Consider the following 12,030-nt stretch of genomic DNA (forward strand, 5'->3'; position numbering starts at 1 on the left):
ATTTTTTTTTTTTTGGTAACTATAAATTATAAGATACATGCTATTTTAGAAAATTTAAATTATAAAGATCATAAATAAGAAAAAGAAAATTGCCATAAATTTGCCCACCCAGACACAAACACCATTAACAGTTATATAAAATAATATTTAATATACGGTACCTTAGCCAAACCTTCTTCTTGGTCACCTGGGTCTATCCCCAAATCCTCCGGAGATTCAAAATCCAGCAGCCCCTGCATTAACCCAAAAGCTTTATTGGAAATCAAAAAGTAGAATGCCAACTAAAACTACTGTGCAATCTCCAGCCAACGCTAAATTAACTGAGGGTGTACATAAATTTGTATATCGTAAGTAAGAGGGAAAGAATGGCACAGAGTTCTTTCCAAAACAGAATCATACTGGTCACACTGTTTTGTAGTCTGTTTTTTTTTCACCCAACAATATATCATGAACATTTTCCCAAGCACATGTTTTTTAATTGTAGCAGTGCTGCATCCTGTAGATAAATCATAATTTATTAATCCCCCCTTCTGTTAAACATTTAGGTTCAAAAATTTTTTATTATAATAAAGATCTTTGTGCTTTTTTCCCCCTAAGGATAAGTTTCTAGAAGCGAAATTGTCAACGTTAAAAATTTTTTTTTTAAGATTTTATTTATTTATTTGGGGAGGGTGGTGGAGAAGCAGAGGAAGAGAGACAAGCAGACTGTGTTCAGCACAGAGCCCAGTGTGAGGTTTGATCTCAAGACCCTGAGATCACGACCTGAGCTGAAATCAAGAGTTCAACACTTAACCCACTGAGCCACACAGACACCCCAATGTTAAAAGTTCTGATCCATACTTCCAAGTTCTTCACAGAAAGACTATGTTCCCACCAGTCATATATGACAGCTTGTTTCACCAGCCCCCACCCGACACGGAATATTAACATTTAATTGAATAGTTTTGCCAATTTGATCAACAGAGAAATCCTACCTGTTGTTGTAAGTTGAATTTCTCAAATAACTGGTGAAGTAGAACTTTCAAAAAAATGTTTGCTATTAACATTTATTCTTTTGTAACCTGCCTAAGTCCTCTGTTCATTTTTTTTATTATTTTCTTTTTATTTCAGCTTTGAGGTAAAATTGGCATATAAAATTGTTAGGTATTCAAAATACATATGGTGATGATTTGATATACATACATATTGTAAAAGGATTTCTTCCATTTAGTTAATTAACACATCATTACCTCATATATTTATCTTTTTTTTGGCAAGAAGATTTAAATCCTACTCTTAGCAAATTTCAATTACATAATACACTGTTACCAACAGTCACCATGTTTTATATCAGACCCTCACACCTTATTCATCTTATAAACTGAAAGTTTATATCCTTTTACCAACCTATCCCTATTAGTTCTTTTTTCTAATAGTAGTCTATTTGATTTTTTTAAAAAAAGAAAAATGAGTATCACTCCTATGACTTGAGTTGCATTACACAGGAAATCAGAATAACCACCTATTCTAGAACAACCTTCTTTTAATAAGCAAAATTTATTGTAAACAAATAATGCATCATTTTCCACATCACATCTTAAAATCCAGGTAAGAAAAATTCTCCACATTAAGTTTGATAGTTTTGGGTCACCTTCGGCTCAGGTCATGTTAAGTGTATGCCTTCTGCGCAGGTCATGATCCCAGAGTCCTGGGATTGAGCCCAGAATTGGGGTCCCTGCACAGTGGGGTGCATGCTTCTCCCTCTGCCCAATGCTCCCCCTGCTTGTGCTTTCTCTCTTTCAAATAAATAAATAAATAAAATCTTTTAATAAATAAATAAATTTGATAGTTTTCATATATCGCTTAGCCTCTTTGACATAAATCATGACCTCAATAAAAGTAAACTACTGTTGTCACTAAATGCATCTATTTCTAATACGATTTTTGTGGTTTTTTCTAATATATGCTAATAAACAATATATTGTTTAATCAGCTTGTCCTGACTCATTATTGGACATTATGTACATTATATATTCAAAAAACTCTGTCACAGCTGTTAATTTTCACAATATCTCAGAAAAGATATTAAGCATTTCATAGGTATCATTTTTGGTTTTGTTCTTGTTTTAAATTAAGAACTTCTATGGGCTCATTATTAAGCATGCTGACCATCTGTTCCATATCTTGGTAATATATTTCACCCAGTTTTTCGTGTGTCTATTTTTAATGGTGTAATCTATCATTCCCTTCCCTTTCTTTTGTACTTGGAAAAAGCCTTCTCACACCAGGATTCCACTATCCTTTTGAAGCCATGAGGCCATCAGTCAGACACGCATGCTCCCAAAGAAGCTGATGGTAGGCGCTGCGGAATGAGCTCTGTCCCTCAGGGTGGAGAACGCTATAAAGTTCTTCCTTTCTTCACAGGCATGCCAGTGGTTTGGGACCTGTTTTTCCAGCCCGTAGCAAGCGTAGCTATGGGAAAAACTGGTTTGCCTTGAAGAGCCTCCCATGGTTTCACACAAATCCCCAAGGGATATTTTATAGTGATTCTGTCTCGTTTCCTCAGTGAGATGAAACTAACAAAATTCTGTAATTACTTTTTTTTTTTTTAAGATTTTATTTATTTATTTGACAGAGAGAAATCACAAGTAGATGGAGAGGCAGGCAGAGAGAGAGAGAGAGAGAGGGAAGCAGGCTCCCTGCTGAGCAGAGAGCCCGATGCGGAACTCGATCCCAGGACCCTGAGATCATGACCTGAGCCGAAGGCAGCGGCTTAACCCACTGAGCCACCCAGGCGCCCCTGTAATTACTTTTAATCAGGTTTTATCTCGTTTATGCTCCCAAAAAGCATACCAGGAAAGGACTAGTACTATCTTCACTTTACAAGTGAGGAAGCTGAGGCAGAGAAAGGTTAAGTGATATCCCCGAGTTCATGGCGCCTGGAAGCATGAGAGCTAGATCCCCGCCCCACACTGCTGACTCCTCAGTCTGGGTTTCTAATTACTGCGCCCTGTCGCCCTCTGTGTGTGGTTCAGAAGTTCGCTCTTGAGGCAACAGCCCTTCTGTGGGAAAAATTGGGCACTTCAGTACCCTGTGGACCCAGCCCAAGGGGGTGAAGACCCCCACTCGTCCTGCTCCTTCTTCACTGGACCCCGTGGTAGGACTTGGACAGCTCGGATGATAGGAAAGATGGGTTGGTCAGAGGAGTGTGAGGCTCCACATGAGCGCTGCATGGAAGTACACTCACAGAGGCCACTGGTTCAGGCAAGCAGCGGGGGTCAATCCCATTCCCACACGCTGTGGCTTCTCTATGTATAAAACAACAGCCATGTATTCCAGGAAGCTTCCAGGGGGTCAGCACTGAGCCAGCTCTCTGCGGGCATTACTCACGGGCTCCTCACAGCAATCGTCTGGAGGAGGTTCTAGTACCCCCCTCACATATGAGAAAAACCAAGGCCTAAGAGGTCCAGGAATGCCACACCTGGTGACACAGGGTGGGTCCAGCTGAGGCTGCGACTGCTGAGGCAAAGCCGAAAGGGGCAACAACTTCTGAGGGCAGAATGTTAGGCAATGAGCCTTATCTCCCGGAGCCTCTGTTTCTTCAAAATCCAGAACCTTTCCTGTGCGTCTGATTGTGGGGATTAAATAAAAAATACATACGGGAAGGTACCCATTAAACAACAGGTGCTTGTGTTTTGTTTTGTTTTATTTTGTTTTGTTTTGAGAGATAATAGCCACTGGGCAAGAGCGACTTATAAAAGTTAATTCAAAAACACAAGCTGGAGAAGTGGCCCAAGCCTTTCCCTCAGCTTACATATGGGGAGGCAGCCTGACAGAGCCTTCTCTCCTGTTTGGGGTGTCTGAGAGTGCTCTCCTGCAGGTGTGCTGTTGGCAGACAGACAAAGAACCACGTAGGGGTTCAGCAGAGCAAAATTCACTCTGTGATGTTGCTCTTGAGAAAGATCCTTAATTGAGGGATGAGGTAAATGTTGCAAAAGGAGAAAAAAACCCCTCCAGTTTTGCCTTCTCCTTTCCATTGTTTTAATGCACAGAAAATTGTGACTTTGGGGAACATCACACCTCTTTTCAGAATTTCCTCGCCTCATCCGTAAAATGGAGCAGGTGATACATTACCTGTAGATACCTTACATGACAGAAGAGGCTCCAGCGCCTCCCCACCCTTTCAGCTGCCAGCAGTGAGGTGGCGTTCCCCTTGCTCCCCAGGACCTCTCCTGCCCCAAACCAGCCTCCTTAGAGATTCATGCCTCCTTAGAGATTCATGCCTTGGGCTGCCTGTTGGACTAGGCTCCCAGGTCCCTTTCAACTCTCTGATTCTTTGGTCTTTCTCCTCACTGAGGCACACTGCTTTAGACTTGGAGGACAGAAAACACCTGAAGGAGAGACATTATCCTCCCCTTTGGAAGATGAAGTCACAAATCTACATGTCTATGGAAAGGAGCACCATAGCACACACGTTTTCCCAGCACAGGAAAGCACTGTCTCATTGACTTTACCTTCAACAGCATCTGATATTTTATAAGTCTCTGGCTTGGTCCTCTGAGATACTTAAAAAGAGGGAGCTCATGATCCAGTTGGCGCTGGCATACCTTTAAAAGCCAAACAGAAACAATGTAAAGCAAAACCAGCAACACAGGTTGCAGGGGGAGGGGGGGGCTGGGGGGGGTGGTTTCAGCTGTGTCTACCAGCTTGGTAATGTTACTGAGTCATTGGCTGCCTTAGGAAAAGTGTGTCAAATGAAAGAAAAGGGAGGGAGGATGGCTCGGCTAGTAACTCTTGATGCAGGACCATTTATTTCTTTTAGAAAACAAGTCCACTAGAAGACAGTGGGGCACTTTGAATCCTGAAAAAGAGGCAGCCTGTGTTTGAGTTGGGGGTGGAGGTGTCTATTCAGGCCATTTTGAGTCTAGAAGTTAAGGGATGACTTACTAACATCATTCCAAGGAGACCCAGAGTGTGGCCTTTTGGACTTAATTCCTCTTAAAATTCCCTATACCTAGACGAGGACTCTGGTTTGCTCACCGGGCTACAGCTGCTCCTCACGGGCACGTCCCACAGAGACCCAGGGTTGCATCAAAACTTCTAACGTGTAATTTCAAAATAGGAGAGACTTTTCATAAACATAAACTCAAAAGCCAGATTCACCTGCCTTGTTTATACTTGTGATTTCTTTAAAGACTTGACATACATAAACATTGTCCAGGGAAAACCATGGGTGGGAGACTCTGTGATCTCAACATTACCCCAAAGAAGGTGCAGTCTTGACATTCTTGCCAGATTGTTCTCGCTCGGGGAAGGTTTTTATGGTATTTAAAATATATCTGCAGATCTTCTTTCTGAGTGGGAAAAGAATTGGAACAAATTAATCAGGTAGCATTTTTCAGTAAGTGGACAGAATACCATCTATTCTTATTGAACAAGCCTGAATATTTGCACGGTGTGAGGAACTGCATGATAACCCCATTTTGGGGTGACTGTGTGATGGAAAAGGTAAACAGAAGGTTCTAAACAACCTAAAGCACTAAACACAGAACAGATATGAACAGAGTGCTGTGGGAACAACTGCAAGATTCTGGTAAATTCATAAACTGGAGCAGGGTTTTAAAAAAATTTTTTTTACATTTAATTTTATTTTTTCAGTGTTCCAAGATTCATTGTTTATGCACCACATAGGAGCAGGTTTTAATCTTCATCTTTCCTCCTCTGGTCTTTATCCAGGACTTCACGGTCTCCCCACAATAGCTTTGTAGTAAGGGACAAAATTGACAGGAAATGTGCTGGTAGATGATAACCCCTCCTTTCTCTCTCCCTGTCTTCGTATTTTGATCATCATGATGCCAACCCCAGGGGAAAAAAACCCAAGAGACAACGAAAAGATAGAAACATCCCAAAAGGAAAATGTGGCAGCTTAAAGAAAGCTCTAAGTCCTTTGGGCCACCCCCAAAGCAGCAGGCTCTGCCTCATACATCACCTTCCTCCTAAGACACTAGGCTGCAAGACAGGAAACATTATGACTGTCTCAGAGCTGGAGATCAAGACAGATTCCAAGTGCTGTATGACCTATTTCTCATTGCATCAAACACCATGAGAGGTAGGCACATACCCACCGATACCCCAGAAAGGTTACTCCCAGCCTACAGTGTCAGCTTGCCGGCTTCATCCACTCCATCCCTCACACCTGGACCGCAGCAGGTATGCTGGTCACAAAGCCTGTGCTGCCCTATGGAGAAGACCGTGGGGCTGCAACCTGGTGAATTTGTGACCTAATCTTTCTCAGGCCAACTTTTGATGACCTTCATGCAGACCATAGGTTATTGTTTTCTTCATAGCTTCAACTATGTCTATTTCTTTCCATTTCTGCATGTGGAAGGAAGGGAGACGACCCTTGAGAAATGTTGTTCAGAAAGGATAAGGAACTAGAATAATAACTCAGAGCCTAACAATATGTTCATTATTTATTCATTCAAGAACTGTCTCTGCGTGCCTTTGATGTGCCAGGCCCTGTGCTAAAAATATTTGTTAAACTCAACGACTTCCATAGCAGAGCAGCCTACACATAGGGAACACTCCAGCCATACGGAAAGCCAGGCTTATACAATACTACAAATTGATTAAAGCATTTCACCCACATTGGGTCTGTCAGAGCACAGAAACATTGGCCTTTAGCTCCTGAAAGAATTTACGATTTCACCACTTTCAACACTAACCACCAGAAGGTTATATAAAAGCTGGAGGAGATGGAGCTTCAGCCACCCACCAAGTGAAACAGTCCGCCACCTTTCCCCAAACTTCCCCAGCAACAGAGGGACCTGGTTCTCTCAGTGGTACCAAGCTAAAACGTGTGCTCCTGAAACCCTCACTCCTTGGTACTGTGTCTATGCTTTGAGCAATGCAGAACACCATAGACCTTCAAGTACCAAAACACAACCGTTGACCTGAACTTGCTCTTCAATCCAAAATTCCTTAAAGAAAGTATATACACTAACCAGCATGATATGAAAGTGCCCCGGTATCCTCACCTGCTTATAGAATAAATCTGGAGGCTAAAAAAATTGCTACCAAAAACTCCTATTCATACACAATCATTTATGCATTAAGATGGGTGGGCTCTGGTGGTGGATGGTCCAGGTTCAATTCTTGGCTTTGTCAGTTCCAAACCAGATGGCCCGAGTTCAGTTACTTAATCTCCTTATACTTCAGTTTTCTCATATATTAAGTGGATTCACAACAGCAGTCAACTATGACTACTGTGAGATTAAATGAGATGATGTATAGAAACTTCTCAACAAATGCTCAATACATACAGAGTACCCAATACATGGTAGTTATTGACAAAGCACTTTTTACTTTGTAGAACCCTTCTGTATACACGATTTTATTAGATTTCCACAATGACTTTACATATTGGTATTATTAAGCCTATTGTATGGAGGAGGGAAGTGAGACTCCAGGGGTTTAAGTGACTTAACATAAGGTCATGCAGATAGCAAGTGGCTCAACTTAGACAAGAAGATACATTTCCCAAGTCCCACCCAGTGCTCTTTCCATTTTGCCTTGTCGCATCTCAGAACTAATGGAACTCAAGGTAGACTATTGACAAATATTATTCTGCATAGAGCTTGGTCTCTAGGGTAGAATCTTCCTGGATTCTACAGACTATAAATTCTGATGAAAACATTTGGCCAGAGCAATATTTCAAAACTCATTTTCATGATTAATGGAATTCTGCAAATACTATTGAGAAAAGGTCAACAGTTGTAGTAAATAATGGGTGAGGGACCCACCTCACTGGCTAAAAAATAACACAGCAGCAGCCAATTCCCTCAAGGAGCCTCAAAGATTAGCTGATCATGGTTTTTAATTACTTCATCTGTCCTGGACTAATAACTTTATGATTGAAAAGAACTTATTACCTGTACTATGTCTCCAACATCATAGATCATATGTAATTATATGTAGAGTTTATATGCAGGTCTGGATTTCTTGGGTTTCTCCCAACATGGGGAACTACAGAAGGCTTTGCAAAACGTTAGGTGATTAATTCTTCTAGGAAAAGATGTTTTGTCAGCAATTCCCTGACACTTGCCTTATACTTGGACAAATTTTTTAATCATTTCCATTTTTCCCAACAGAAATTCGGTCCTTTTCTCATCCAACAATTTAAATAAGCCTTTGCAATAATGACTTAAGCAACTGTAAAATAATCATAAGCCCTGAAACTAGATTTCATATTGGTGTTTTGATGAGTGCAAAATTACAAAATAGTAGAAAACACGAATAATGCTATTAAAGTAATTCAAAAAAGAAATTAATCAGATTAAATACAACGTGTTGTTCAGTGTACCTTGAATTCTGGCACTTGACCAAAAAACCTGAGGCTGTGGTAGAAAGCCCACACAGAGCCGTGGAAAAGGCTTTCCAAGCTGGCAGGAGCTCTGAGGGTTGAAGGCTCTGTTTTTTCCATTATGTCAAATGCCTTGAAGCTTGGGGGTTTGTGTTTGCTTGCTCTCAGTTTATCACACATACTGCTCTTAGACTTATCAGTCATAATTTGGGCTGTTTAAAATTTTTAAGTTGTTTGATCTGTTGTCTCAGGCTCACAAAAAGGAAATAAAGGAAGAGAATAAAATGAAGGTCTAGTTGAGAGAGAGGGGAGAAATGCAAAAGACAGAAAGTTCAGGGCACAAGGATCATCTGCATAGTCCTCCCAAGATAAGAAAGTGGTGGGGAGTGGTGCCAGGTAATACACATCTCTGGGTCAGCTCGGTAGGCCCAATCAGCTCTTCACTGCCCAAAGCAGGGGTGCAAAGAGGGCAAGAGGGAAGAGGTCTGTGCATGGGGAAGGGGAAGTAGTCAGAGATGCTGGTATAGGGCAGGAAATAATAAATTGGGTACTAAGCATAAGAGGGACCAAACACACTGAACTCTACCTCTGAAGCTAATAATACACTATATGTTAATTAATTGATTTAAATAAAATTTAAGAAAATAAACTTTGGAATATGCTCCAAAGTTATATTTTCATTAAGAATAAAAAATAAATAATTCCAAACTAAAAAGTTAAAAAAAAAAAAAAAGAGGGATCACAGGCTTGACATATTCTGCCCATCCTCTCCCCTGTAAAAAAATAAAATGGAGGAAAAGACATTTTCAGAGACTTTGAGTTTAGCATCAGTACTTCTCTTGAGAGTGTTAATACAACTTTAGTGAGGAATCTAAGCCTGCTGTGTGATTCTTTTTTTTTTTTCCTTGCTGTGTGATTCTTATTCAAAAACAGTTAGCTTAGTCATTCAGAGCAGGATCATGTTTTGGGGTGGGGGGGGCTGTCCTCCATGTCCCTGGGCTTTGCTGAGCCCAAGCTTGTAAGTTGCTCCCATCTGTCCTATGTGCCTAGTCAAACTGGACTCATCTCACACTGGGGGAAATACTGCAAAGCACTTGTGCTTTGCACTTAAAAGGCATGTGTAACATTTCTGGTGCTCCCATTTGCCCTTACCCCTTACACAGAAAAATAAGGGCTAACGTTAATCACATAGTTCTTTTGACTTACTGGGAGCACAGACTTACTCTCTTGAGAAAGCAACGTGCCAGAAGTTCAGGGTTTTCGGTGCACTTTTCCAATTCTTTTAGAAAAGTCCTAGGGAAGGAAAAGTAAAATCACGTTTTGATTTTTTACATGTATGTGGTTAAAACACGTAAGGTGGTTTGTTTTTGTTTTTGTTTTTAAAGTAAAATCACATAAGATTTTAAGTGCTTAGAAAAATGCTGTCTTCCAGGATTTATTGCTCTTGACTCATCTTCAAAATACAGATTTGGAAGAAAAAAAAATGTTCTGTGACATTACTAGAATTCCTTGAAGCCAACCACAGCTTGTCCTGATAATTCTAGGCACTAGCTATACACAGACAAACTGCAGTGATCCTCCTTCTACATGAGAATCACATGAATAAGAACGGTTGTTGGCTGCTTCTACTGCTAATATCACTGAGGGCTTGAGGCAAGCCAGGCATAAGCTAAGTACTTCATAAACAATATCTCATTTAATCTTCCACCAAACCTAGTAAGGTAGGGTTTCATAAATGTGAAAGGCATAATAGAGGTTAAATAATTTTCCAGGGAAGGTAGCAGAAATGAGATTTCCATTTCAGTTGTGTGTCTGACCAATGGACAGGAGACGGCACTGGGAAACAACTGTGGTTCAATTCACCAAGCAGTCTCTTTCCCATCAATTACATGTGTGATTTGGGGTTATCATATTGGGTAAAGGGAAGAAATGAGCTACAGGTTCATCTGTGAAATGAAAGCCTTGGAAGATGATCTCCAAAGTCCTTTCCTCCTCTAATTCTCTAGAATTCAACATCCAAGCAGCCCTGGGCTAAAAGGACAACTTGTCTGACCAGTTAGCGTTTTCCAAGACGCTAACTCCCAGCACAATTCGGTGATAGCAGGTATGTGGACGTGTGTCTTGGGTCATCTTTGTATTCCCAACGCTGAACACAACGCCTGACACAGAACAGGTCCTCAATAAAGGCAGACACATGAATAGTTAAATAAGCAAAAAAACACACAAAAAATATAACATGAATGCCTGACACCTGGTACATCCTCCATTGATGTCTTTTCCCTTCTCCCTCAGAGGTCTGTGGCACTTCTCCCCTCCTTCTCGCCCCATCCCATCCCAAACAAGTCCACTGAGTCTGGGCTACTTGTTTAAGCAACATATACACGGGTTCATCTCCAAATCCCATCAGTCTGATTTCCATTTTTCTTTTACTTTCCATTTTTCCTGATAGTTTAAATTATTATATACCTGTTGTGAAATTCATAAAGTTCCCTAATATTCCCAAAGAGAAACTCCTTGTTATTCTGAAGAACATCTGGAATCAGATGCTTCAGCCAAATAAAATCCATTGGAGTGATATAGCCCTGCAAAGGAGGAAACAAGGCAGGTTTTACAGATAGGGACATTTAAAAGATGATCTAAATCAGCTACTCCAGGGACCAAAACTTTAATATTTGGAAAATATGGCACACTTATTTCCTAAAAGTCATTTCATCAAATGCTTTCTTTTGATATGACTCCCTTCATGTGTCCACCTTCAGAAGAAGACGGTTAAATTTAAATGGCAATGATAATAAAATGGCATTTTATAGAAAGAATAAGCATATTTTTAAATGTTTGTGTTATACAAGTCAAGTGTGAAAGTAAAAACCTTATCCATCATGTTACAACCAAATGCAATTACTATTCTTTTATTATATTTTCTTCATGACTTTTTAAAAAGCATATTTTTACTGTTTTTAACTTAATCTTATAAGCATTTTTCAATGTTGCTACATATTGTTCAAAATAATTATTTTGTAGCAGTTGAACAATATTTCATTCAGCATGAACATCAAACTTTATTAACATCCCCTTTTTATTAGGGATTTTATTTCCTTCTGATATTTTATTATAAATATTCTATTATAACTTCATACAGATCATTTATTTCTCAAGATTACTTCCTTAGGAAAACAGGAAAAATTCAAATTTTCAATCTCAAGGAAAATATCCTACTTGAAACAATTCTCCTTTATTACATGATCAAAAGCATTCAAATGATTATTTCCATTGTTGGCAACCATAGGGTGAACTTATTGGGCCCTGCTAAAATCGGTATGAATTGATACAATCCTTTGGAAGTTATTTGGTTACACGGATCAATAGTCATAAGAATGTTCTTATTCTTATTGGAAAGATACTTGTGATATTATAAGAGCTGAACTCTTGGAAATTCTAGAGACATATGGCAACTATTTTAAATCTCTGTACAAAAGAACTTCTCTAATTTGAATACATGCTTAATGTCAACTATCACAGTCTACTTACATCAATTATGCTCTTAATCTCCTTTATATAAATCTCTTCCGTCTCAAGCAAGTCATGTATGATGCGCCTGAATCACAGCAGCAGGTGGGAATATGAAAGAGAAAGAGGCAGAGGGGTCCTTAGAATTCTTTTACAATAATGCTCATCGATGCAGTTCCCCT

General features: G+C 39.9%; 1 protein-coding gene across 3 annotated transcripts in view; it reads right to left on the reverse strand.

Annotated features, from left to right (window-relative positions):
- The window catches only part of MCF2L2 (MCF.2 cell line derived transforming sequence-like 2), a 250,664-nt gene that overhangs the window by 45,250 nt on the left and 193,384 nt on the right, over positions 1-12,030 (reverse strand). For all 3 annotated transcript variants that reach the window (XM_082692557.1, XM_082692555.1, XM_082692556.1), the window contains 6 exons: positions 11,870-11,936; positions 10,808-10,923; positions 9,565-9,634; positions 5,241-5,333; positions 4,494-4,586; positions 162-233 (listed from right to left, as the gene is read on the reverse strand). In XM_082692557.1, the coding sequence (XP_082548683.1) occupies positions 162-233; positions 4,494-4,586; positions 5,241-5,333; positions 9,565-9,634; positions 10,808-10,923; positions 11,870-11,936 (511 nt within the window). The remainder of the gene's footprint in view (positions 1-161; positions 234-4,493; positions 4,587-5,240; positions 5,334-9,564; positions 9,635-10,807; positions 10,924-11,869; positions 11,937-12,030) is intronic.

The sequence above is a fragment of the Mustela nivalis genome, assembly GCF_964662115.1.
Source record: "Mustela nivalis genome assembly, chromosome: 1".
NCBI lineage: Eukaryota > Metazoa > Chordata > Mammalia > Carnivora > Mustelidae > Mustela > Mustela nivalis.